Consider the following 26116-nt stretch of genomic DNA (forward strand, 5'->3'; position numbering starts at 1 on the left):
CGGCCAGGCCAGGGGAGCCTTGGGCCTTCTGAACCCCCCCCCTCGGCCAGGCAGCTGCCCCAGGGCCGGCAGGACTGCCCGGGCAAAGGGGAGCGGGCACTGGGAACCACCCAAAAAAGCAGCACGGCCAGGAGTGCGGGCAGGCCCAGCGGCCAGCATCAGTGGGAATCTTTAATGTCTACGCGTGGGGAGCTGGGCCCGGCGAGCCTGGGCCGGCGGGCAGGCGGCCGTCACCAGATGAACATGGGCTTGCCGTCGTCGTGCGCCAGCTGGCTGAGGCAGGAGAGCAGCAGCAGCGCGTCGGTGAGCATGCTGGGGTGCACCGTCTCCACCAGCACGCGCTGCAGGAAGTCCACGGTGTAGGAGCCACCCTCGGACACGGCCAGCTCGGGCCGCTCGCGCAGGATGCCGTAGGCGTTCACCAGCTGCTCCGTCAGCGCCGGGTGCACCCGCCCGTTGTAGCCCAGGCTCTGCAGCCGGTTCATGATGCTCACGTAGCGCTGGGTGAGCGTCTGGCACAGCTCCTCATCCAGCTTGTGGTCATTGGGGTTCAGGGAGGCCTGGGAAGAGGGAGGGGACACGGTCAGGTGAGGGGCAAAGGTTCCCTAAGCCCCATCCCCGGATCCATCACCCCGGGGACTCAGGACCGAGCTGAGGCCAAGAGGAACTGAGGACCGAGAGCGAGAGCGAGGCTGGGAGGTGGGGTTGGAGGGACAGCGAGGGAGCTGAGGGAGCTCTGAGTGCCCCCAGGGTTGCCTGACCCACCAGACGCCACTTGGGGGCTCTCCCAGGCTCCCTCCTGGCTCCCTGCCCTTCCTCTCATCCCTCCAGACGCCGCTTCCTCTGCACCCTGCACAGGCCCTGCTGGCGTCACTCCCACCTCTCACGCTGACATGGCCGCCCAGGCCCGGAGCCAGCCATGCTGCCCCAGCACGGGTCCTGCTGTCCCTCAGGTGTCTGCTCCTGGTGCCCGGACCTGGGGACTGGCAGCGGCTGGGGGTTGTCTCCACCTACGAGGTCTTCCTCATCCTCGCCAGGTGGTGGCCGCGTCCTTCCATAGCATCTCACCACGAATTCAGTCCCTCCTCCCCTCCCCCTCCTGCTGTGGCCTCCGGGACATAGGACCTGGGCAGTCACATGACCCCCGGCTCAGAGGGCTCAGCCGAATGCTCAGCGGCAGCCCTGTATTTTCCTTGGCACCGGGTCCTGCACATGGTGTACCTGTCACAGGTGCGGTGGCCCCCAGGCCCGCAGAACTAAGCGTCGGAAGTGGGCATGCGATAGGGTGTGTCCCTGCCTGAGCCCTCTGTGGCTCCCACGGCTCCCGCTCTGGGACCAGGGCCGACGGTGAGGTTGTGGTCTGGCCCTGCGTGCCCCCTTCCAGCCACTCCCTGGATGCTGGCTCCTTACCTGATGGGAAGGCCCAGACTAGAGGCTTAGGCATCGCCTCCTCCAGGAAGGCCCCCCTGTCCTCCCTGCCCCCGCCAGGTGGTCATGTGAGCAGAGCACTGGGCTTAGGGCTGGGCTCACCTGAAGTGACCCCTGACCTCTGGCAGGTGACACTAGAGCTCTAGGCTCGGCTCTTCACTTCCTGGGCAGCCTGTCTCCCTGATTCTAGCCTGCTCTCCAGGCCCCAGTGGGAAGGACTTCCGGAGCTCAGCCAACAGTGGAGGGTAAGCAGGGGAACTGTCACCCCAGGATGGCAGGGAGCACCGTGGGTGCACAGCTGTGGGCCGTGCCGGGAGGAGGCCCGCGGCCTGCCCAGCCCGGGGCCCTGGCTGAGCTGCTGCTGCTGCGCGAGGTCTGGGGCACGGATCTCAGGACGGGAGCAGGAGGTCAATGGGGACCAGACAGAGCCCACCCTGCAGGGTGCTGGGCCCTGGAGAGCAGTGTGGGCTGAGACAAGGCCAGGGCTGCCCCAAGGAGGTGACCCTTTAAGAGTGGAGCGGGGAGCATGCGGGGAAGAGTAGGACAAGCACCCTGGGTGGGGGAGCTGTGGGCATGCCCCACCCCCACCCCGCAAGGTGCTGAGAGCAGAGCAGGAGGAAGGGCCCTGTCCTGAGGGATAGAGGCCCCGGGGGGAGAGGGGTGTTTTTTCTTAAACTTAATGTTTTTATTTTGTTAATCCTCACCCGAGGATATTTTTTTCATTGATTGTTAGGGAGAGTGGAAGAGAGAGGGAGAGACCGTGAGAAACATTGATGTGAGAGAAACACTTCGATTGGTTGCCTCCTGCACGTGCCTGGACCAGGGAGGAGCTGCAACCCTTGACTGGAATGGAACCCGGAACCCTTTGGTCTGCGGGCCAGTGCTCTATCCACTGAGGCAAACCGGCCAGGGCGGCTCTGTGGTTTTAAATGCTCAAGCTGACCACTGTAGGGGATGGACAGGGTCTGGCCATCTGGCCAGAGGGAGAGGGCTGGGTTGGTCCACCCTGCAGGTACTCTCCGAGGCAGGCAGCGGGGTGGCAGACACAGGGCGGTGGCGGCTCTGAGACGGCTTCCCCACCAGCTGCTGAGCAATAGAAGCTCTCCCTCTGCCCTGGATCCCGCCTCACCGTCCACTCCGGCTGGTGCTCCGTAGTACCAGTTGTTCCAGGTTTTTACTGCCCGCCCCCTCCCGCCCTAAATGCTTTATTTAAAAGCAAAAGAAATGCAAAATGGAATGAAGTACTCAATCCAAGAAACAAATAGCCCAGCCCGTGTGTCTCAGTGGCTAACCAGGGGGTCACGGTTTGGTTTGATTCCTGGTCAGGGCACATGCCTGGGGGTTGAGGGCTCGATCCCCATTGCGGGGCATACAGGAGGCAGCCGATCGATGATTCTCTCTCATCATGGATGTTCCTGTCTCTCTCTCCCTCTCCCTCCTCTCTGAAATCAAAATATATTAAAAAACAAAACAAACACTGGGATTAGTTTATGATCAGAATATCTTATCTCAAGTCTCAATATGTTAAGACAGTGGTCGGCAAACTCATTAGCCAACAGAGCCAAATGTCAACAGCACAACGATTGAAATTTCTTTTGAGAGCCAAATTTTTTAAACTTAAACTTCTTCTAACGCCACTTCTTCAAAATAGACTCGCCCAGAGTGTGGTATTTTGTGGAAGAGCCACACTCAAGGGGCCAAAGGGCCGCATGTGGCTTTCAAGCCGAAATTTGCCGACCACGGTATTAAGAGAAAAGGGAGGGAGGGGAAATCATGTGATCATCTCATCAGAGACAGGAAAACATTCTAAAAAAAATCCAATGTTTGTTCACGATTAAGAAAAAAAACAGCCCTAGCCGGTTTGGCTCAGTGGATAGAGCGTCGGCCTGCGGACTGAAGGGTCCCAGGTTCGATTCCGGCCAAGGGCACATGCCTGGGTTGTGGGCTCGACCCCAATAGGGGGCGTGCAGAAGGCAGCCGATCAATGATTCTCTCTCATCATTGATGTTTCTATCTCTCTCTCCCTCTCCCTTCCTCTCTGAAATCAATAAAGAAATATATTAAAAAGAAAAACAAAAAAAACAACCAAAAGCTGTCAACAAAGGAGGAAGAGGGGGAATTTCTCAACCTGATACCGAATCTGGCTCATCTGGTTTCTGTTCTAGAGCCTTCTAGTGCCCTCTGACCTCCAAGGGGCTGGGAGTTAAAAGCCGCCTTTTCTCGACGCCCCTGTGACCTGGGTTTCTGCCATGGTCTGTCCACTAGGAAGGCCCCTGGGGTGCTGGCATTTCTCCTGGTTGCAGAGCAGAAAACGCCCAGTGTTGACCGCTTCCTGGAGCTTCTGGACTTGCAGACGCAATAACCCTTTCTGCTCACACCAGCTCGGGAGGGTTCTGTCCTCTGCAACCGGGAACTGGCTGACCTGGCAAAAAGCCTGGAGCAGCCCGGCCGGCCTGGCTCAGGGGTTGGGCATCGACCTAGGAACCAGGAGGTCAGGGTTTGATTCCCGGTCGGGGCACATGTCCAGGCTGTGGGCTCGATCCTCAGTAGAGGGTGTGCAGGAGGCGGCCGATCCATGATTCTCTCTCATCATGGATGTTTCTCTCTCTCCCCTCTCCCTTCCTCTCTAAAATCAATGATTAAAATATAAATATAAATATATATATTTTTTTTTTAAAAAGCCTGGAACACACATCATACTTAACAGGAAGTGTTCCTCATCAAGTCAGAAACAGGATGCGGTTGCCACATCGCCGGCTTCCCGTAACTACTGCACAAAATGACTGTCTGCGTAGAAACCTGAGCTGATGAGAAGTGAGCTCTGAAAACTAGTAAGAGGCTTCGGCTGGACAACCAAATCATCGCACAAAAGTCACAAACATTCCCAGAGCCAGTGAGGGGGCTGGGGGAGCACCGCGGACACCACGTTAAAATGAAAGACTGAGGGCACCTTAACAACAGGGAAAGACAAGCGCGTCGCTGGGCACGGATGGACCCACTGGAACCAAAGTCGCTCCTGCCCAGTCACCCCCCAGGTGGAGGGTGCACAGACACAGGGGCCTAGAGGCGGCAGCCGGGAGCACAGGGGCTGTTTCCCAAGGGAAGGCCACATGCACGCCCCCTTCCAGTCTGGGGGGGCCTGGGAGGCCATTGCAGAGGCAGAGGGGGAACCACGCTCAGCCGCTCCCCTGCCCTGTTCTCTGGGGAGTCGGTGCAGCTGGGGCCACGGCCTCCTGCTGGTAGATGCCCCGGGCACTGCTGGCCCCTTGGACGGAGCGCCGTCCTTGCTCCGTCCCAGGTGCCCTTGGGTGGCACTGTGCTCACCTGGCTGGAGTGCAGGGCCCCCAGCAGCCCCTCAGGGGCCAGCATGCTCCCCATTCCTGCCCTGTGCCGGCAGGCCCTCTGGCTGTGAGTGGGAGACGGGCACACACCTGGATGATCTTCTCGGGGATGTTGGAGACGGTGAAGCCATAGAGGCGCACGCGCTCCGGGAAAATGCTGGACAGGATCCTGCGGTCCAGCTGGAACGCGATCTCGCCCACCAACCTCTCCAAGGCCAGCTGCTTCGGCTCTGGGAACGGCAAGGGGTGGAGGGGGTGGGCAGTGGCGTGGTCTATAGCCCAGGCAGGCACCTGGAGGGGTCTCCGAGGGCGGCCAGGAGCCCCCAGACAGGAGTCCACCCCGGGACAGCACCGACCTCGGGGGGTCTCAGGGAACTTGCTGGTCTTGCGGTGGGCCAGCTTCCGCTCCAAGTCCAGGATGCTCTTCCGAGCCGTTTCAGGGCCGCGTGGGCCGTTGACAGAAGCCGGGGAGGAGGAGGTGCGGGGCGGGGTGTGGGAGGTCGGTGCGGGCCGGGTGAGGGAGTGGTTCACTCCGGTGGCAGAGTGGGTGGTGCCCTGGGCAATGTGGGCGGTGTTTGAGGGGCTGTGATGGGTGGCAGCTGGGGGAGCAGGATCAGGGGCAGAGGGGACGATGGGGGAGACAGCTGGGGGGGTGGGGACTAGGGCAGCCGCTGCTTGTCCCTGAGGGGCACCCGGCTGAGTCTGGGCCTCTGAGGTGCTGAAGGAGAAGGCGGTCACGGAGCCCGACGTGCCCACGGCGCCGACAGGGGTGGAGGTCTGGATGGGCCCACCCACGAACGTCACGCTGAAGGACTCGGGGTCCTGGGTCGGCAGGGGGTGCTCGGTGGAGAGTGGGACTGGTGACAAGGTGGGGCAGAAAGGAGAGGAGGAGGGTAAGGGCGAGGTCGGACCAGGGACCGGCCTGGCGGGGAGCCCCTCCCCCCTGCACCCACCACTTACTTTTGCCGGTGGCAGCAGGCCCTGCAGCGCCAGCTGAGGAATGAGGTCCAGAGGCCGATCCTTGGAGGGGCTCTGGTAGCCGCACCCGGGCGGCCTCATTGGCCGGAAGGTTCTGAGAAGCACCTGGAGGGGCAGTCGTGGAGGTGAACAGGGGGCCCACCAGGGGGCTGCTGGGCGTCAGGGAGCCGGTCGAAGGCAGGCCCAGGGAGCTGGTCAGCGTGCCCGCCGGGGGCACCATCATGGAGCCGCTCAGGTGGCTGTGTGGCGTCAGGGAGCCGGTGGAGGGCAGGCCCAGAGAGCTGGCTATTGCGCTCGGCATGGGCACCGCCATGGGGCAGGCTAGGTAGCTGCCCAGGGGGCTGTTCAGGAGGCTGGCGAGCGCGCTGTTCTGCGAGATGGGCCCTGTGGAGGGCAGCAGCATGCTGCCTGCGGTGGGGCTGAGCTGTGGGCTGTTGAGTATGTCGGCCGTGGACGACAGCCCCATAATCCCCACTTCGTCCACGACGGGTTCATTGGCTGCGGCTGGGGCCGGGGGCAGGAAGACACCTGGGGGACACAGAGAAAGCACTGAGACCCCAGGGGGGCCCCGGGGAGAGGGCTTTCTCCCGAGAGTGGCAGGGCCTGGACCAAGGTGCCCATCTACCTCTGAGGAGCTGACCCCCCCTCTGAGCCTCACCTCTTCGTGGGACCCCAGACCAGGGGCCGGCCCCTCTGAAGGAGCCTTGCTTCTCCCAGGCTCCTTTCTCTAAACACCTGCTCCCCAGCCACAGGGACCTTCCTCAGCTGCCCACCCCTCACCCGTGCTCCCCACACGACTGCTGACCCCTGGACAAGGAGAGAGGAGAGTCAAAGGGACCCCTTCATTCCCTGGTGGGGAGGGGTGGGCCCCGGCCCCCTGACCTCTGTCCTTGCAGGGGAAGCCTCACCTCGCCAGGTGGGGGGACCCACAGGGAGGCCAGAGCTAGAACAGGTGTGAAGCTTCATGTGGTGCGTGCCCTTGACTGGGAATCGAACCCACAACCGTTCAGTTGTGGGCCGATGCTCTAACCACTGAGCACCGGCCAAGGGCTGTAATTTGTAATGGATTTAGATTTGTGAGTTGAAATCTCCTGGGTTTTAGAACAGTTTCAGAAACGTAAAGAGAAGTTTAGGTTCGTTGCATTTATACGTTTATTTTGTGTGTAAGAATTACTAGTGTCCAAGGAGGATTGCTTGTTACCTCGGACAATTTAGGTTAAAAAGGGAGGCCAGTGCTTTAGATTTGCAAATGTCGTTTAGGGTGTTTTCAACAGTTTAACGGAAGGGATTCCCTGTCCCCAGTGCTCCCAGCAGGGCAGCTCAGGACTTGGGAGTGGCCCCTCGGTCTCCCATCCTCAGGGCGCAGGTCGGGGCGCGCCTTCGCACTGTCCTGACCTCCACCGCACCACGTCCCGCACCGGCCTCCACTGGGCTGCAGCCGCTTCCCCCGTGGTCCCTCCCGGGTCTGCCCATCTCCCGCGGCCTCTCCGGCCTCGGAAACCCCGGTCCATGCAGGCACAGAGGGGGCAACAAGGTGGCCGGAGGGGCGGGCCCTGACCTGGCAGAGACCCAGGGAGGAAAGGGGCCCTGCACGGGGCGGGGCTAGGAGCGGGGGCGGGGCCCTCCATGGGGCGGGGCTAAATCAGATTGGCATGGCTGTGCACGGGGCGGGGCCCGCCGTGGAGGCGGGGCTAGAGTATTGGGGCGGGGCTACGGCGAGGGGCGGGCGGAGCTATAGTATCAGGGCGGGCCCGGTGGGCGGGGCTCCGTAGGGGGCGGGGATAGGGGCGGGGCGCAGCCCGAGCGGCTAGCTGGGCGGGACGACGCCTGATGCCTGCGGACCAAACGGGGAGGCGGGATGCCCTGAAGGTAGACGGTGAGCAAAGGCGGCTCCAGCCACGTTCTGAGGGGCCTGAGGCAGTGGGAGGGGGGCCAGGGAGAGGGGACAGGGGCGGTCTGAGGGGAGTCGGGGTCCTGAGGGGAGACGGTCCTGAGGGGAGACGGCCCTGAGGGGAGATGGGGTCCTGAGGGGATGGGTCCTGAGGGGAGATGGGGTCCTGAGGGGAGATGGGGTCCTGAGGGGAGACGGCCCTGAGGGGAGACGGTCCTGAGGGGAGATGGGGTCCTGAGGGGAGACGGCCCTGAGGGGAGACGGTCCTGAGGGGAGATGGGGGGTCCTGAGGGGAGATGGGGTCCTGAGGGGAGATGGGGTCCTGAGGGGAGACGGTCCTGAGGGGAGACGGCCCTGAGGGGAGATGGGGGGTCCTGAGGGGAGATGGGGTCCTGAGGGAGACGGTCCTGAGGGGAGATGGGGGCCCTGAGGGGAGACGGTCCTGAGGGGAGATGGGGCCCTGAGGGGAGACGGTCCTGAGGGGAGACGGCCCTGAGGGGAGATGGGGTCCTGAGGGGAGATGGGGGTCCTGAGGGAGACGGTCCTGAGGGGAGATGGGGGTCCTGAGGGGAGATGGGGTCCTGAGGGGAGATGGGGTCCTGAGGGGAGATGGGGTCCTGAGGGGAGACGGTCCTGAGGGGAGACGGTTCTGAGGGGAGATGGGGTCCTGAGGGGAGATGGGGGTCCTGAGGGGAGATGGGGTCCTGAGGGGAAATGGGGTCCTGAGGGGAAATGGGGTCCTGAGGGGAGATGGGGTCCTGAGGGGAGATGGGGGTCCTGAGGGGAGACGGTCCTGAGGGGAGATGGGGGTTCTGAGGGGAGACGGTCCTGAGGGGAGATGGGGCCCTGAGGGGAGACGGTCCTGAGGGGAGACGGCCCTGAGGGGAGATGGGGTCCTGAGGGGAGATGGGGGTCCTGAGGGAGACGGTCCTGAGGGGAGATGGGGGTCCTGAGGGGAGATGGGGTCCTGAGGGGAGATGGGGTCCTGAGGGGAGATGGGGTCCTGAGGGGAGACGGTCCTGAGGGGAGACGGTTCTGAGGGGAGATGGGGTCCTGAGGGGAGATGGGGGTCCTGAGGGGAGATGGGGTCCTGAGGGGAAATGGGGTCCTGAGGGGAAATGGGGTCCTGAGGGGAGATGGGGTCCTGAGGGGAGATGGGGGTCCTGAGGGGAGACGGTCCTGAGGGGAGATGGGGTCCTGAGGGAGACGGTCCTGAGGGGAGACGGGGTCCTGAGGGAGACGGTCCTGAGGGGAGATGGGGTCCTGAGGGGAGATGGGGTCCTGAGGGGAGATGGGGGTCCTGAGGGGAGACGGCCCTGAGGGGAGATGGGGTCCTGAGGGGAGACGGTCCTGAGGGGAGATGGGGTCCTGAGGGGAGATGGGGGTCCTGAGGGGAGATGGGGGTCCTGAGGGGAGACGGTCCTGAGGGGAGATGGGGTCCTGAGGGAGACGGTCCTGAGGGGAGATGGGGTCCTGAGGGGAGATGGGGGTCCTGAGGGGAGATGGGGGTCCTGAGGGGAGACGGTTCTGAGGGGAGATGGGGGTCCTGAGGGGAGACGGTCCTGAGGGGAGATGGGGTCCTGAGGGGAAATGGGGTCCTGAGGAGAGATGGGGTCCTGAGGGGAGATGGGGTCCTGAGGGGAGATGGGGTCCTGAGGGGAAATGGGGTCCTGAGGGGAGATGGGGTCCTGAGGGGAGATGGGGGTCCTGAGGGGAGACGGCCCTGAGGGGAGATGGGGTCCTGAGGGGAGACGGCCCTGAGGGGAGATGGGGTCCTGAGGGGAGACGGCCCTGAGGGGAGATGGGGTCCTGAGGGGAGACGACCCTAAGGGGAGATGGGGGCCCTGAAGAGACAGAGGGGGCTGCGCTGGGGCCAGGGAGGAGGACGCTGAGGGGAGGGCCTGAGCCCTCATGGGGTCCTGGTTGCTCCTGGTCCCACGGGGCCGCCCCGCCTCCACCTTCGAGTTAGTCCAGCTCCAGCCCTCATTCTCCACTGACCCCCCAGGCGGGTCACCCTCTCTGACCCCCGGGCGGGTCACCTACTCTGACCCCCGGGTGGGTCACCCACCCTGACCCCCAGGCGGGTCACCCACTTTGACCCCCGGGCGGGTCATCTACTCTGGCCTCCGGGCAGGTCACCCTCTCTGACCTCCGGGCAGGTCACCCACTCTGATCCCCGGGCGGGTCACCCACTTTGACCCCTGGGCGGGTCACCCTCTGACCCCCGGCGGGTCACCCTCTCTGACCTCCAGGCAGGTCACCCACTCTGACCACCGCATCCGCAGCCCAGCCGTCCCCACGTCCCTCCACAGGCCACCACTCTTGCTGAGCCGCCTCAGCGCGGCCCTCTCCTCCGCCTTCATTTGCTGCCGCTGCCCCCGGGAACTCTCTCGGCTTTCCCAGCACCGCGCAGCTGGGGCTGCGTCTCCCTGATGCTCCGTTGCCAGGTCCCCACCTGCCCTGACTGGGGACGGGCTCCTCCGTCTGCTCTCACTGTGCTCTGTCCTCAGATGCTCTCACTGCCGCCTGCAGCTTCAGTCACCAACACAGAATCCTCTCTCTCGCTCCTCTGAGCGCCAGGCCCATAACTACCACATGGACATCCTGCGAATGTCGGAAAGTCAGTGTGTCCCAAATAGAACGCATCCTCTTCCTCCCAAACCGCAGGTCCTTCTCCCAGGCCAGTGGTCGGCAAACTCATTAGTCAACAGAGCCCAATATCAACAGTACAACGATTGAAATTTCTTTTGAGAGCCCAATTTTTTAAACTTAAACTATATAGGTAGGTACATTGTTATTAACTTAATTAGGGTACTCCTAAGCTGACCTTTGCTAAGAACTCAAGGGGCCAAAGAGCCGCATGTGGCTCGCGAGCCGCAGTTTGCCGACCACTGTCCCTGGCTCACCCTGGGCCAGAGCACAGAGAGAGCACGCATACTGCATGTCAACATCATTCAAAGCTATCAATGGAGCTAACCAAGTGTTAGATGATGGTCTAGCTTCCTACCTGACGAATGCACCTTGTAACAACCTGAAAGGTCAGGGTTCAATTTAGGATTTTGCCCTGGAGTTCTGTGCCACCAAGTGGTAGCTTGGGAAGAGCTGCCCCTCCCCCCCATCTCTCACCCCTTTTCTTCCCATCTGGGCTGGGGGGCTGGCACATGATCTGTGAGCACCCACAAGCACTCCGCCCCCTCTCGCCTATATTCCTCCTAAGTGGGGATGGGCTAGAGCTCTGGCTGGAGGGTACAGGAGGGAGAGCTGTGCACAAGAATCTAGGGCAAGAGAAGGGTGGGGGCGGCCAGAAAGAGGAATTGAGGGCCAAGTTCACTAGAGCAAATCGAGAGTAAGAGCCTGACCCCATGAGGAAGGTCGGTCACAAGGAAAACAGGCAGGGGAGGCCACGGCCCTGAAAGAGCCTCGGGGGCACACATACCACATGCTCACACACACACACATCCTATCTAAAGAAGAGGGAATATGCAAATTGACCCTCACACTGTAACAAGATGGCTGCGCCCACAGCGGAGGCCAAGTTCCCATAATGAGCCTTAAGGAGCAATCAGCAGGGACCTGAGGCTACGTGGTGCTGGGCTGGGTCAGGGGACCTCAGGCTGCGCCCTCCACCCAGCAGGGTTTGACAGGGAACCTCAGGCCGCACCCCCTGCCCTGGCACCAGGCCAGGGGACCTGAAGCCGTGCCCCACATCCTAGCGCTGGGCTGTGGGACCTGAGGTTGTGCCCCCCCACCCCGGTGCCAGGCGGGTGGACCTGAGGCCATGCCTCCTGCCATGCAGGGCTTGACAGGGGACCTCAGGCCACGCCCCTGGCCCAGGCTAGGGGACCTCAGGCCACACACCCCACCTGGTGGGGCTTGATGGGGGTGGGGCTGGCCGGGTCTGGATCTAGCCCAATGGGGGAGGGGCCGGCTGGGTCTGGGTCTCACACGATTTCGAGGTGCACATGGGTGGGCGGGGACTTGACTCTGGTTCCCGTGGTGTACCCCAGACTCTGACAGGAGGAAGATTTTCATATACATTTTACTAATTTTCTTTCATCTCTGACACTTCTATTATAGAGAAAGGGCGAATAGCAGTATTAAAATATTTCCTCTAATTAATTCCCTTCTAATGTGCAGGAATTTCGTGCACCGGGCCACTAGTTCTCATATACACACGGACCACACACCCTAGTCACATACCTGCCCCACGCACTGCATACACATGCCACACAATACACATGCACATCACACTATACAGTACACATTCATGGACCACCCACACTTGCACACCACATTCACATGCTTGCACACATGTGCTAATGGCTGAGACAACAGGTGATTCACATCACACATGCTCATTATCCCCCCCCCAATCAATACCCACACCCACACCTTCTCACACACAAACCACACACTCAATACACAACACACACACCCCCACACGGAGCCCGGGCTTTCACCACACTGAGCTGCTTCTCATTCCTGAACCTCCAGGGCCAGACCTTCCACAAGTTGCTCCTCCCCCTGGAACGTCCGCTGCCCCCTTCACCCCTCGCTGACTGGGCTCACCTCCGGAAAGCCTTTCCTAGCCCCCTAAGCTTGACCCTTCAGGAGCTGGAAAACCAGAAGTGGCCCAGGATTTTATTAAGAATCAAACCTAAGCCCTAACCCAGTGGTCTGCAAACTCATTAGTCAACAGAGCCAGATATCAACAGTACAATGATTGAAATTTCTTTTGAGCGCCAAATTTTTTAAACTTAAACTTCTTCTAACGCCACTTCTTCAAAATAGACTCGCCCAGGCCGTGGTATTTTGTGGAAGAGCCACAATCAAGGGGCCAAAGAGCCGCATGTGGCTCGCGAGCCGCAGTTTGCCGACCACGGCCCTAACCGGTTTGGCTCAGTGGATAGAGTGTCGGCCTGCAGACTGAAGGGTCCCAGGTTCAATTCTGGTCAGGAGCTTGTACCTTGGTTGCGGGCACATCCCCAGTGGGGTGTGTGCAGGAGGCAGCTGATCGATGATTTTCTCGCATCGATGTGTCTAACTCTCTATCCCTCTCCCTTCCTCTCTGTAAAAAAAATCAATAAAATATATTAAAAAGAAAAAGAAAAAAAGAATTAAACCTAAGTGCTCGCTTCGGCAGCACATGTACTAAAATTGGAACGATACAGAGAAGATTAGCATGGCCCCTGCGCAAGGATGCCACGCAAATTCGTGAAGTGCTCCATATTAAAAAAAAAAGAAATCAAATTTAAGAGGAGAATTCTTGCTTGGTAAGCCCAGTTGTCGGCAAACTGCGGCTCGCGAGCTATATGCAGCTCTTTGGCCCCTTGAGTGTGGCTCTTCCACAAAATACCACGTGCGGGCACGCACGTACAGTGCGCAATCAAAACTTTGTGGCCCATGCGCAGAAGTCGGTTTTCGGCTCTCAAAAGACATTTCAATCGTTGTACTGTTGATATTTGGCTCTGTTGACTAATGAGTTTGCCGACCACTGGGAATCTAGTTTCTTAAACGATGAGATTTCTTCAACATTGAACCTCCCTGTGCAGTTAGTGGCTGCTGAACCTTTCAGACAAAGGGGCCTGTGTGCTTGTGGTCCGTCAGTGGGACTGTTAGACGGGTCCCGTGCCACAGCCAGGGTGGATGGCAGGGAACCCAGCTCATTATCCGCTCCCCAATCAATACCCACACCCACACCCACACCTCAGGGTGGGTGGCAGGGAGCCCAGCGGGTCGGAGCTTTTCCAGAGTAAAGGAGACAAGGCTGTGAGCTGGAACCGGGTGGGGAAGGAGCCCCACCCTAGAGCTCTAGCATCCTGGTGGGAAGGACAAGTTCTGAACCAGAAATGTGTCGAGCTTGGAGTGAGCTACGTTCGTTCCAGGGACTCACTGCGTCTGCCAGCGTCTCTGGGCGGGGGCGGGCGGGGAGGGCGGGGGGGGGAGGGGATCCCCACTTCTAGTAGAGGGCCGAGGCCTGCAGTGGGCAGGCTGGCTGAGGGTACAGGGCCCGGAGCCCCCTGGAAGCAGCGGTGGTTACGCTGAGCCAGGCGGGCTAAGGGTGCTCTTGGAACTCAGAAAGAGAGGCGTTTTCTGTCCCAAACGGACACAGAGGTTCAGAAGGCTGTGGCCCCTGGGACGCCACCTGTGCCCTTTCTACAACAGCAGTGTCAGGCCCACCGCCAAGGGGGCTGCAGGGGAGGCGTCAGGGGCAGAGACGCAAAGAGCACCATCCTCTCCGGAAAGGAGACATTCACACCTGAGCGCACAGAGTGCCCCCGTCCCCCCCAACCCCCCACCGCCCTGCAGGCTGAGTGACAGGGCAAGAGGAGGTTGTAAGGCAGGGGGAGGGGTGGGATGTAACAAGCACGGGGGGGGGGGGGGGGTGCATTTCATCACCTCCTAGCCCTGTAGAACCATTACCGACATGCTGTGACAGCCACTGACTCCTGTTGCCACACCCCCAGATCTCGGGCACCCCCAGAAATCCTCTCTCTAGTCTCTTTAACGCCAACCACTTTCTGCCCCCTGTTTTCCATTCTTCTGGTGCCTGCCTCCTTCCTGCCATCACATTCAGCTAGCTGTGTGGCCGCTTGGGTCTCCTGGCCTCAGCGTGCCCTCGTGGCGCAGCCCCTAAGCTCCAGGTTGAACGCCACAGGTCCTCACTTCAACTCGTCCGAAAACACCCGTCATGTCTTTGCCCGATCTTGTCTCACCCGACTCTGGAAATCTCCAGCCCCAGGGTTCTGTCGCGCACTAAGTCCCACACCTCCAGCTTCCGTCCCAGTTCCTGTCCTTGGCTTCTGGACTTGGATTGTCCATCGCCTACTGACCATCTCTGACGGGAGAGTAATGGGGGGGAGGGACAGGGGTGCTGAGGAGGAGGGATGGAGGAGAGGACTGGGAGGCTGAGAGCGAGGGACATGTTGGATCCTATACATTTGGATTCCAGGGCTGGGAAATCCGTGGTGTATGGAACTGCTGGGACGTTTAGCTCGAGGGAGGCGTGTGGGCTGGGGCTCCTCCCACCAGGTGGATGGGACTGGCACCCAATTTTGCCTTTTGATTCTAAGGGTCCTGTGTCCTCACCCTTCCCTCGCCTGGCGGGGCCACTGCCTACCTGTGTGTTACTATCTGTGCCCTTCTCCCCGGGACTCCCGAGACCCCAACATAGTCTCCTCTTTAGTGCGGCCTCACCCTTCCCTTTCTGCTCTCCTTGACTTCAGGCCTTGGATAGTTACCCTGGCGTTGAGAAGGTCCAGTTGGCGCCTCACCAAGCCCGCTGCTGAACCCGCTGATGCCCAGGGCACCTGCTTGCGTCTTGATTGCCGACTTGAGCTCCTGATTCTCCCGAATGAGCCGCACCAGCTTCTTCAGTTCCTCATTTTCCCGCACCAGCCTCTCGATCTGATGCCGAAGCCCCTCATAATTGGTGAGTAGAGACATGCCCCAGGGCAGCGGGTAGGGTGCGGCCCACCGGAGGGCACTGCACCTGGAGGCTGCCCAGGGCCCCGGGCCTTGCCCGGGCTGGAGGAGGGCGCCAGAGTTTGCAAGTGGCAAGGCTGGCCCAGTGGGTATTGTGAGGTCAGAGGCTGTCCAGACAACTTTACTCTCATGGTGGCCCCTCTGTGAAGCTTCCTCTCTCCCATGGCAAGCTCGTCACTGCCCCGGAGGCCGTGATTCCTCTGCAGAGGTGTTCTGTGTCAGAACGCTTACCTGGCTCTGTCTGGTCAGCTCATTAAGGCTGTTCTACTCTCTGTATGTTGAAGGCAGGATTGTGGGACTCCCCAGAATTCGGCAAAGGGCCTGGTGCAGTGTAGGTAGGTAACCAGCGACTGTCTATTGAATGAAAACTCATCACCTCCCTCCTGGCCCCGGTGCCCTTTCCTTCTGACCTTGGGCACACCCAGGTGTAGCCTGTCAGCCTTCACCTGGGGACCTTCTAGGACCTCTAGACACCTGGACCCTGGGCCATGCTTTCCACTGGCCCCAGTGATCAGAGTCTTTCTCTGACTGCCGGCCCAGGGCCTTCCTTGTCCAAGCATCTGGCTCCCTATCACTTGGAGTTTCCGTTTCTGGTGACGCGAGCTCCCCTCTTCCAAATCCCCAGGGGGCCCCCTCCGCACCCATACCTCCATTCTCTGGCTCCTTGGATTTTCCTGACTGTGGTCCTTCAAGAACCCGACCGCATTCCTCGTCAGGTTCCAAGAAGTCAGACCTCTGAGTCCCGATTGCGCTTCCTTTTTTAAGTGCTACCTACACAGACAACTCTGTGGGCCTGACCTTGGGAGTCAGGCGAGGCCGTGTCTTCATGATCTCCATGGGCTCTGCGGGCATCTGCTCTCCAACAGAAGAGGATGGTGAAGTCCAGGGTGAGGCCAGAGGGCACACTCCTAGTAGGAGGTTGGGGGCGAGGACGAGGTTGGAGATCAGCCAGGACTGGGATCAGTCTGAGCTGAGCATTCTACCTGGACCTCACAATGGGGGCGGGGGGCTTGCCCCCACCCTCCCCCGACACCCTGGACTGTAACCCTGCCTGGACTGTAACTGTGGCCCTGGGAACCAGTGCTTACATCCCTTCAGCGGAGAAGACCTCTGCTCGTGGTAGAACATCTCTGCTGGGCTGTCCTCCAGCAGGTGAAACCGGCTTCCCCTTTAGCCTGCTCAGTCCTCTCCTCCCTCTTGTCTTGCCCCACTGTTGGCCTCTCCTGGGGCTGATCCGGTCTTTACCATCTGGGATGGTTCCGTGTTATGGGTCAGTTGGGCGGGGCTGTGGGGCCCAGGAGCCGGTGTGAGGTACTTGGTCGATGTGCTGGACACAGGCAGTCGTCTGGCTTTAAAGAAGATGACTCTCACGGGGCGGGCTTCAGCCAGCCAGTCGCAGGCCTGCCATGCAGCACTCTGAGGGTGTCCAGGGAAGAAGGATTCTTTCTCAACCGTCCTACACGTCCCGTCGGAATTTCCCGCCTGCTGGCTTGCTCTGCAGATTTCGAACTTGCCAACCCTGCAATTGTATGAGCCAATTCCTTCAAACTGATCTTGGAATAGATAAGAACTCTGGCTGATACGTCATCTCTGTTTCCCTTTGCATCACGCTTCTTTCCTCAAAAAAACAAACAAACAAAAAAACAAATATTGAGCACCGACCGTGTGTCAAGCATTGGGTTAGGAGTTGGGGGTTCAGTGCTTGTCACAATCTGGCACTGCCCTGCCTTACGGACCGTACAGTATAGCGGGGAGCAGCTGTGAACTGGGTAATCACCTGTAACTGTCCAATGGGCATGGTGATGAATGCTGCTCCTTTTGCTGGGAGATGGCATCGTGAGTGGGTCGGACCCGGCCAGGTCAGCTCAGGGCAGCCTTCCCTGAGGAAGTTCCGAGCGAGGTGCCGTGGAGGGCTCTTTGCTGTGGGAATGCAGAGGCTGTCGGGCAGTGGCCTCACTGAAGGAACGAAAGGGGCTGGCATGGGATGGGGCAGAGGAGGGGCTGGGACACATGGGGAAGGACACAGGGCCCAGGCCGTGCTAAGGCCTTCTGGCCCCAGGCTGATGTGGATCTTCATCCTGAGGGCCTCGGGAAGCCTGGAAAGGCGTAAGGGAGGGGCTGTGGGAGGGGGCTGAGGGGAAAGAGCCACCGCAGTCATCGGAGCAAGCTGTGAGGGCAGCTCTGATCCCAGTGGAGCAGACATGGGCAGAGGTGGGTCCTGGTGGGCTAGTCTTGGGCATGAGCGAGAGCCAGAGTCTCATAGTTTCTGGTATGGGTGCTGGGGCTGAGAGGTCACCAGTCACCCTGCTTCTGCCTCCAGCCTCTCCGTAGACCTGCAGGGCTCAGTAGAGACCCCCAGGCCCCCAGCACCTGAGTGGGAGCCCTCAGCCTTCCCCGGCTCATCTGCTCTCTGTTAGTTCCTCTCATTGCAACTGTCTTACCTGTGTTGTTGTTGTTGTGTCAGGGTGGAGTTTGGGATAGAACAGAAGTCTGGAGAGCGAGGTTCTCAGCCTTAATTTGGATCACGTGTTTGGAGGAGCGAGCCTGGGAGTGAGAGCTACCGGGCCGTGCTTCGTCATCCTCTGTGCAGCTCTGCTGTCTGAGCTCTGGGACAGTGTGGCTTTGGAACGGCCCTTGGTTCCTGGCCGCCAGGAGGTCTCACCTGCAGGAGGAACAGGAACCTCCCGGTGTCCACCCAGGGTCTGTGCTCCTCGCGCATTTGCCGCAAGCAAACCTTCAGCGTTTTCCCTCTTGCTTAGCTGACCCCCCGGTTGGGGGTCACTGGCTTTTGTAGTTTGCCCCCCTTCGGATGAGCCCTTTAGACTCAGCTGGCTTGGCGAGGCCTTTGGGGGTCTTTGCCCCCATTTGGCTTGGGATTCTTTGTGGGGTTAACAAGCTTCTTTGCAAAGCCATCTTCTCAAGGCATGAAGTTGTTGGAGGACAGGGACCTCGAACCCGAAGCCCTCTGTCCATACCTTCTACCTCCCCTCCAGGCAGACAGTGTGAATGCCCCGTCCTCCAGGTGAGGGCACCGGGACGCAGTCATGTCAGGTTCCTGGGCTCTGCCCCAGGTCCCCACGACCAGCCCGTTTCTCCTATGTTTTCCCAGCTGTCGAGGATGGGGCTTGCTGCAGGCAGCCTCGTCTCTGGCCTGCGTTGCCTGCCTCCAGCTCACCCATTCTGCTGCAGCCTTTCTCTCCACACCTGCCCAAGTCGGGGTTTTCCGACCCCGCCCCCCCCCCCCCCCCCCCCCCCGCATTGGATCTAGGCTGTACTCAACGAGAAGACCCAGGTGGTGGGGAAGGGACCTCAGGGAGTCTCAGGAAGGGGGTGCTAGAAAGGCCTTGCTAGGATTTGGCTTGATGGCACCTGGGGGGACTTCCGGAAGCAAGGCTTTGCTCTGGATGGGGTGCTGTCAGGAAGGGGAGCCATTCTGTGACTGGGTATCCACACACCTCTGGGGGGACAGACTGAAGACAGACCCGTGGCGCTCAGAGGGGGTAGGGCGGGGCGCGCTCGCTCTTACTGGCTTGATTGGGGCTCGTGTTTTGTCTGTGTTCAGATGTGATTATGGAGTGGGCTTTTGCTTTTTTTTTTTTTTAATCTTCACCCGAGGATATTTTTCCACTGATTTTTAGGGAGAATGGAAGAGAGAGGGAAAGACAGACAGAAACATCGATGTGAGAGAAACACGTCAATGGGTTGCCTCCTGCATGAGCCCAACCAGGGCCTGGGCTGGGGAGGATCCTGCAACCGAGGCATGTGCTCTTAACAGGAATCGAACCCGGGACCCTTTGGTCCGCAGGCTGACGCTCTATCCACTGAGCCAAACCGGGTGGGACTGGAGTGGTGTTCTTGTCTCCATGGGTCACAGAGGGGCTTTGTCTGAGGCTGGTTTGTATGAAATTGTTTATATCTAAACAGAGAACACCCAGGCCTGCATCTGAGCGTGCCAGGCCAGCTGCTCGCGACACCGGGCCTTGCTGATAGGCCCCGGCCAGGGCCCAGAGGGAGGCTGCCTACTTCCCCCCCTGAAGAATCAACGTGGTTGACATCACAACTGCTGTGGTTCCATTCAGCTTCAGGGATCAGTGTGCGCACCTTCTGCATGCCCACCTGCCCGCCTGCCCGCCCAGTCTTATCAGAAGCTGCCCCTTCCCCTCCCTGGGTGGCTCACAGCAGGTCACAGTCCACTGACAGAAACACCCGCCTGCTTTGCCCCGACCCAGCCTGACCCCTTTTTGGCACTAAAAACGACCTCCCAATGTCCCTGCCCCCCCCCCCCGCCACCCCCCAAAGCACTGCTCCCAGCTCTTCTCTGGCACTCCTCAGCGCTTCCTCCTCCTGGCTTTCTTCACCTGCTGGCACCTGCTCACCACGGCCTGGTCAGTCTGTGGCTGGACTCGTCTGCCTCAGCACCAACTGGGGCCCTGCCGGAGTCCCCTTCCCCTGCAGGACAGGCCCACACCCTTCCCCCTGTGCCGGTCTCCCTGCTGCAGGCAGGATCTCCTGGTTCTTGCCCACTCCTGCCCCACGACTCGAGGCCCTAGCTGTCCCCAGGAGCCTCCCTCATGGGTTAGCTTAGCCCAGAGCTTATCCTCCTTTGAACTTGAGAAGAGCCTGTCCTTGCACAGTTCGCCTGAGGCTCATGCCTGGGCTCCTTCTGCCTTGACTGCTGTTCTCTTTAGCCCCGTGAACGCTCCATGTTCCCTCCTCAGTGGGAAATCCTGCTGGTTCTGTGAGCGACCACTGAGCGCAGAGCTCTGGTGGGCAGGGCCCCCTCGATGAGGAACTGCTCCAGTTCAGGAGGCAGCGCAGAGGAGGTGGGGGGAGGGGCTGCGGCGCCTGCGGGTCAGTGCGCGGCATGTGAACAAAGCAGGATGACCAAGGGTGGCTGGACAGCTGCTGTCACGGGCCAGGTGGCTGGGAAGGCGGTCCACATCCCAGCCCAGGGGAGGGGGGCCTGCCTGAGGCTCAGGCTGTACAAGGTCAGGCCTGGGCGTGGAGGGCGAGGGGCTAGCAGGAGGCCAGCTGGAGCAGCCTGAGGGCAGATGGCGGGGACCGTGTTCCAGGGAGGAATCTGGACTTCGTCCCACCGGCAACCGTCGGAGGGCTTGGGGTAGGCAGGTGGTGCGATCAGTGTTTCAGACAGAAGGTTGGCGAGTGGAGCAGACAGGTGAGCACGGACGCACAGGCCTGGGCAGGCCGGGAAGGTGGGCAGGGAGACAGGAGTTGAGGCAGGAGAAACAAGGGGAGAGAGAACAGCCCCGTTGTGGCCTGGGTGCTGGGGTGGGTGCTGTTGAGGGAGAGGACACAGGAGCAGCAGGTTAGGGGGAGGATGGACTTGGTTTTGGGCAGGCCTCAGCTGAGGTGCCTGCTGACATTGGGTGGGGGGCAGTGCTGGTTCTGTGTGGATCTCTTCACAGATGCTGGGGTGCTGTGCCGGTTAAAGGAGGGGGTTGATGGGTTCCCAGGGAGAAGGTGGAGCCCAGGAGGGTTCTCAAGCCAGGCAGGATAGAGGTTCCTGCGGAAGAAGGCTGCAGCGAGCGGGTGCCATGGGTTAGGAGCTCAGGGAGGCTCAGGCAGGATCCTGCTCCTCAGAGCTGAGCCCGGAGCAGTGGAGGGACCCATCATTGGGGAGCCAGGGTGATATGATGGGACAGCTAGCTGGCATCTGGACATGCACCCGAGAGCCAGGGTGCAGATGGGCGAGGGCTCCAGAGCTGTGGCAGCAAAGGCACAGGGGAGGACATGCGGTACACCTGGGCTGAGGGTCCTTGAGGGGTGGGGCCTGTCGAGGCCAACGGAAGGTGCCGGAGGCAGGCCGAGAGCCCAACTGCTGAGCCTCAGTCTTTGCCCAGCTCTCGTCTGCAGGCGTCGCGTGGGGCGGGCGGAGGGCCGGGGAAGGCCTTCGTTGGAGCCAGGCCTGGGCGGCATGTCTGGTGCCCAAGGATGGGCTGCCTGGGGGCCTGCAGAGCAGAGTCTGAGGAGCCTGGCAGGGGCATTGCTCTTCGGCAAGATGGTCAGGGTCTCCCATCACGCTGTGCAGGTCCCAGGAGGGAGTGGCAGACGCAGCCGGGCCACTTACCATCACGTCACCCAGGCACCTTGCTTAACTTCCAGGAGCCTCAGGGTCCTGTCCGTCACCTGGGAACACGGGCTCATCCCTTAGGACAGTGGTCGGCAAACTCATTAGTCAACAGAGCCAAGTATCAACAGTACAATGATTGAAATTTCTTTTGAGAGCCAAATTTTTTAAACTTAAACTTCTTCTAACGCCACTTCTTCAAAATAGACTCGCCCAGGCCGTGGTATTTTGTGGAAGAGCCACACTCAAGGGGCCAAAGAGCCGCATGTGGCTCGCGAGCCGCAGTTTGCCGACCCCGGCTTTAGGACACCGCTGGGAAGAGTGCAGGGAGGGAGGCGGAAGTGTGGCTAGGGCAGGATTAGCTACTGCCGTTTGCTCTGCTGTAAGCTAACCCCACCACCGAGGCCCGGTCCTGCCCCTTCGTCACGCGGGGGAGGCCCAGAGCCCCGCCTCGCCTCCTGCAAGAAGTGGCACTGAGAAGCGTGACAAGAAGAGCAGAGGGTCCCGTTTATTGGAATTTTAAAGACAGCAGAGTGAGAGAGGGGCATCCTTCTCCCCCGAAATATTCCATCCTCTCTGCCCTCCGGGCTCAGCACAGGAACGAGACCCTCCCCCAGCAGGTCCCCCAGAGGGCAGCACTCCAGGGTGGGGGCGGGGAGAAGGGGATATTTATGCCAGGCGGGGAGCGGCGACAGGAGGTGAGACGTGCACCCTCACCTCTTGGCTCGATCCCTCTCCCCTGGGACCTGGGATTGCCCCCTGGGGTGGGCTGGCAGACAGAGCTCATGCAACAGTGAGTGGGCAGGAGGTGGCACAGAACCCAGCCCCGCTGCCCTGTGTCAGAGCGGGAGGGCTAGAGGGGGCCATGCCGGCCACAGCGGGTCCAAACGGAAGTATCTGCAGTGCACACACAGGAGGGTGGGAGAGGGGCTTCCTCTGCCCCAGGCTGCATCCAGGGAGAGAGAGGGGAAGTCCAGATGGCACTGCCACGCCAGCCACACCCCCCGCGTGGGCCCCCCGCGTGGCAGGGCTCGGCTACTCCTTGGCGCGGCCGATGATGGTGAGGATGAACAGGAAGATGTTGATGATGTCTGTGTACAGGTTAAGCGCCGCGAACACGTACTCCTCCGGGCTCAGCGACAGCTGCTTGTTCCCCAGCAGCAGCTGGGTGTCCACTGCCAGGAACTGAGGTGACAGCATGCCGTGCTGAGGGACCCGCCCCCCCCCCCCCCAGCCCGGTGCCCGCCCCAGGCGGCCCCTCACTCACGCAGGTGAAGAGCAGCGCGCCCAGCGAGGCGTACACGATCTCCAGGATGCGGTTGCGGATGAAGATGCAGAGGATGGCGAAGAGGATCAGCACCACCATGCTCACCAGCAGCACGCCCATGCACGACGTGAAGTCGTAGCGGGTCTGCGGGGACAGCGGACACAGGCCCTGGTGCCCCCTGCCAGGCCCCCGGCCAGCAGCCCCCCGCCCCACCGGGAGCCCTCCCAGGCATGGAGGAGACCCCCACCAGGATCCGCACCTGCATGGAGAAGATGACCACCGTGAAGCAGACGATGGTGGTGATGCCCACAGCCATGATGACCGCCTCGGTGTTGTAGAAGCTGGCGATCACGCCCACCATGTAGGACAGGCTGATGGTCAGGATCGACTGCGGGGAGACGGGGCCTTGCGGGTGAGGGCTGCTCCAGCCACAACCCTCTCCCCCTTCAGTGCAAACAGTGGGAGTGTGTGTGGGGGAGGCAGGGCCCTAGTGGCCAGGGGCTCGGGATCTGGAGTTACCAGTGCAATGAGGTTCCAGGGGTGCTTTCGGCGGAAGTCCCCACAGCAGCTGAGGGCGATGAGGGAGATGAAGAAGATGGCGTAGGAGACATAGTAGGTCCAGACGTTCTCCCGGACGAAACCCTTCACTTCCTTGACGAACGTGAACACGGCCACGGTGGACAGCGTGAGGGACAGCTGCAGGGTCAGCACCAGGAACACCTGAGGAAGGAGCCACTCAGAGCCTGCCCGGGCCGCTGCCCCCCACCCCAGCCCGAGCGAGGCCCACCTTCCGGATGAAAGCCTGGCGGATGCTCTTGTCATCCCAGTTGGTGGCAGGGAAGTCCTGGTTGTCATAGTAGGACGGGGGTCCCTCCTCGTGATAGGTCCCACGTGGAGGTGCTGGGGAGCAGGGGGGCCGGGTCAGGGCCACTCGTGGATCCCCGGAGCCCCTGCCCTCCCCGAGCCCCTGCCCCGCTACTCACAGCCAGGGTCCTGGATCGGAAAGGCCTGTGGCTGTCCATAGGGGTTGGGTGGAAAGGGGCTCTGTGGATATGGCCCCTGAGGGTAGCCCCCTTGGGGGTAGGGGCCCTGGGGGTATCCCCCTTGGGGGTAGGGACCCTGGGGGTAACCTGCTTGGGGGTAGGGGGCCTGAGGGTAACCCCCTTGGGGGTAGGAACTGGGGCCCTGGGGATACCCTGGCTGGGCATAGGGGGAAGGCTGGAACTGCGCTTGTGGGTAAGGGGCCCCAGGGTAAGGAGCTATGGGGGGCTGGGCCACCCCGGGGTATCCAGGGTTGGGGGGAGGATAGTTGTCCCCAGACACCAAGAAACTCTTCTCATGAGGCATGGCCTCAGGTTCTGCGGCTCCCCCTAGAGGAGAGAGAGAGAACAGTCAGCCTAGGGCGACTTGTCCCCCGCATCCCCGGGGGGCCCCACCTGCTGCCGGAACCAGGAGGAAGGGCGAGGACCCACGACCTTTGCCTCTGGGCAGTCCCGAGCCCCACGCAAGGGGCACTTGGGTCCAGGAGGGTCGGTGGGTGGCGGGGCGAGGGCTTCCCGCCCAGAGGCCGCGCTAGACCCGCTCCCAAGGTGAAGGGGAGGCTGCCGCCCGGGGATTTGGCTCCGGTTTTCTGAGAAGCAACTGGAAGGGCCTTCTCGCGAAGCCGGAGTCGGGCGAGGGTGCGGTCGGGAGGTGTGGGGTGTGTCCAGACCGCCCCCTTCCCATCCCTCCCCTTAAGCAGCTTTCAGGGGCAGAGCCAGCGGCTATTTCCATCCCAGAAAATCCCCGGGCCATCTGTGCGCGGCGCGGGCCTGACCCCTCCGAGAGCCGGGCCCGTCCGGCCCTCGCCCCGGGGTGGGGGCAGCAGGCCTGGATCGGCTGCCGGGGTGCCTGCCAGTGGGGTACGCCAGCAACAGCGGGGTGCGGGGGTGTGTGGGGGATGGAAGCAACCGGAGGCCGTGCGGGGGAACAAAGCGGGCGTGGGGCGGGGGGGCGAAGCGGGTAGGGGCGGCGGCCACGGAGCCTGCTCCGAGGGCGGGGTGGGCCTTCCTGCCGGGTCGGGGGGCGCTCAGGCCATAGGTAGGTCTCGCCGCCACCGCAGCTCGTCGTGCCCTCCCTCCCGCTCCAGGCCGCGGGCCTCCGATCCCCGTCACCACCCCGGTCCCAAACGGGTCGCGAGCCCCGGCCAGACCGACCGACTGACCCACGGGGGCGCCGCTGGCTGCGCAGGGTCCGCGCGGGGGCGGGGGCGGGCGGGCGGCCGGCGGCTCAGCGAGTGGCCTCGGTGCGGGGCTGGGGCCCGGTACTCACCACTCGCGGGGCCTCAGGCAGGTCGGTGAGTACGGTGGCCGCTGCGCGGCCGCGCGGTCGATGGCCGCTGCGCCCGAACCCGTACCCGCACCCGCTCCGCAGCCCGCTTGGCTGGGCCTGCGCCTGCGGCTCGGAAGACGCAGCCGGGCCTTGTGACGGGCCGGGGCGGGGCCGGGGCGGGGCCTGGCGACGGGGGCGGGGCCTGGCGACGGGGGGCGGGGCTTCTCAGGGTGGACTGGACCCGCTGCGGCCAGCCTGCGGTGCGGGCTCCTTCTCAGGCTCCAGCCCGCGGCCCACACGGTCCGCCGAGAGGTGGGCTTGGGCCGTGGTGGCTGAAGACCTCTGACCTCTGCAGGCTGGCGTCTGCCTGGCCACCTTGGTTCAGGGGGTTGAGACATGTATTCCCAAACCCGGGATTCCTGAGGCTGCCAAGCACTCTCCATCCTTTCTTGGCCTTAAAACACCACTTGCCCTTTTTTTTTTTTTTTAATAAATTTTATTGATTTTTTACAGAGAGGAAGGGAGAGGGAGAGAGAGTTCGAAACATCGATGAGAGAGAAACATCGACCAGCCGCCTCCTGCACACTCCCTACTGGGGATGTGCCTGCAACCAAGGTACATGCCCCCGACCAGAATTGAACCTGGGACCCTTGAGTCCGCAGGCCGACGCTCTATCCACTGAGCCAAACCGGTTAGGGCCACCACTTTTCCTTTTTACCCAAGCCTCTCGAAGACCCGGAGGCCTAATTGCTTAATCGCTCCATCCCATGTCCCGGTGATTGAGAGCAAATCATTCCAGTCCCCACAGGAGACCTTCATCCGCACTGTCCTCCTCACACCTCACACCACAGGCTGCAGTCCTTACACCTGTTTCACCGCTAAGGGCCGAGGCAGGCGTCCTCAAACTACGGCCCGCGGGCCACATGCGGGTGTTTTTGCCGTTTTGTTTTTTTTTTACTTCAAAATAAGATATGTGCAGTGTGCATAGGAATTTGTTCATAGTTTTTTTTAAACTATAGTCCGGCCCTCCAGCGGTCTGAGGGACAGGTGATGGAGCCCTGTTTAAAACGTTTGAGGACCCCTGGGCTGAGGCTTCATTTCTTCCCTCAGCTCCAGTGGCCAGCCGTCCTGGGGGGGCGCTGACGGCCACAGCCAGGGACACCCCTGCTGCGTTGCCTCCGCCCGGGGCCTGGGGACTTGGCAACTCTGGCTGTTGCACGGTTGGCCTCTCCCAGGCCCTGCCGTGGTTTGGAAAAGCTCTGTCCTGTGCCCATGATGTGCTGGTCCTATGGCTAACGAAGGGCCTAGCAAGGGGGAGCCCTGGCGTG

The 26116-nt window shown here is 61.4% G+C and overlaps 2 protein-coding genes, 1 long non-coding RNA gene and 1 other non-coding gene across 6 annotated transcripts; 2 read left to right on the forward strand and 2 right to left on the reverse strand.

The window, feature by feature from the left end:
- Positions 1-134: 134 nt before the first annotated feature.
- Positions 135-16009, reverse strand: SPATC1 (spermatogenesis and centriole associated 1). Of its 3 annotated transcripts, XM_008159701.3 has the most exons (5): positions 14880-15203; positions 5730-6275; positions 5126-5626; positions 4860-4999; positions 135-560 (listed from the first exon to the last, which is right to left on the reverse strand). In XM_008159701.3, exons 1-5 carry the CDS (start codon positions 15082-15084, stop codon positions 231-233), a joined length of 1722 nt encoding a protein of 573 aa, XP_008157923.1. In that variant the 5' UTR covers positions 15085-15203; the 3' UTR covers positions 135-230. The 3 variants fall into 3 exon arrangements, with proteins under 3 accessions (XP_008157923.1, XP_054564212.1, XP_027992448.1); XM_054708237.1 differs by lacking the exon at positions 14880-15203 and adding an exon at positions 15771-16009 and having other exon boundaries at positions 4860-5626; XM_028136647.2 differs by having other exon boundaries at positions 4860-5626; positions 14880-15204.
- Positions 12766-12872, forward strand: LOC114229063 (U6 spliceosomal RNA). Its single transcript, XR_003615159.1, has one exon. It is a non-coding gene; the product is annotated as a U6 spliceosomal RNA (small nuclear RNA).
- Positions 16010-16028: 19 nt separating the features above from the next.
- LOC114229056 (uncharacterized) lies at positions 16029-16705 on the forward strand. The gene is made up of 2 exons (XR_003615150.2): positions 16029-16275; positions 16461-16705. It is a non-coding gene; the product is annotated as an uncharacterized LOC114229056 (long non-coding RNA).
- A 4989-nt stretch (positions 16706-21694) lies between these two features.
- GRINA (glutamate ionotropic receptor NMDA type subunit associated protein 1) lies at positions 21695-24935 on the reverse strand. Its single transcript, XM_008159703.3, has 7 exons — positions 24789-24935; positions 23462-23848; positions 23266-23378; positions 22998-23198; positions 22738-22866; positions 22479-22622; positions 21695-22396 (listed from the first exon to the last, which is right to left on the reverse strand). The coding sequence occupies exons 2-7, from the start codon at positions 23823-23825 to the stop codon at positions 22247-22249; spliced, it is 1101 nt and encodes a 366-aa protein (XP_008157925.1). The 5' UTR covers positions 23826-23848; positions 24789-24935; the 3' UTR covers positions 21695-22246.
- Positions 24936-26116: the final 1181 nt, after the last annotated feature.

The sequence above is a fragment of the Eptesicus fuscus genome, chromosome 19, assembly GCF_027574615.1.
Source record: "Eptesicus fuscus isolate TK198812 chromosome 19, DD_ASM_mEF_20220401, whole genome shotgun sequence".
Classification (NCBI taxonomy): domain Eukaryota; kingdom Metazoa; phylum Chordata; class Mammalia; order Chiroptera; family Vespertilionidae; genus Eptesicus; species Eptesicus fuscus.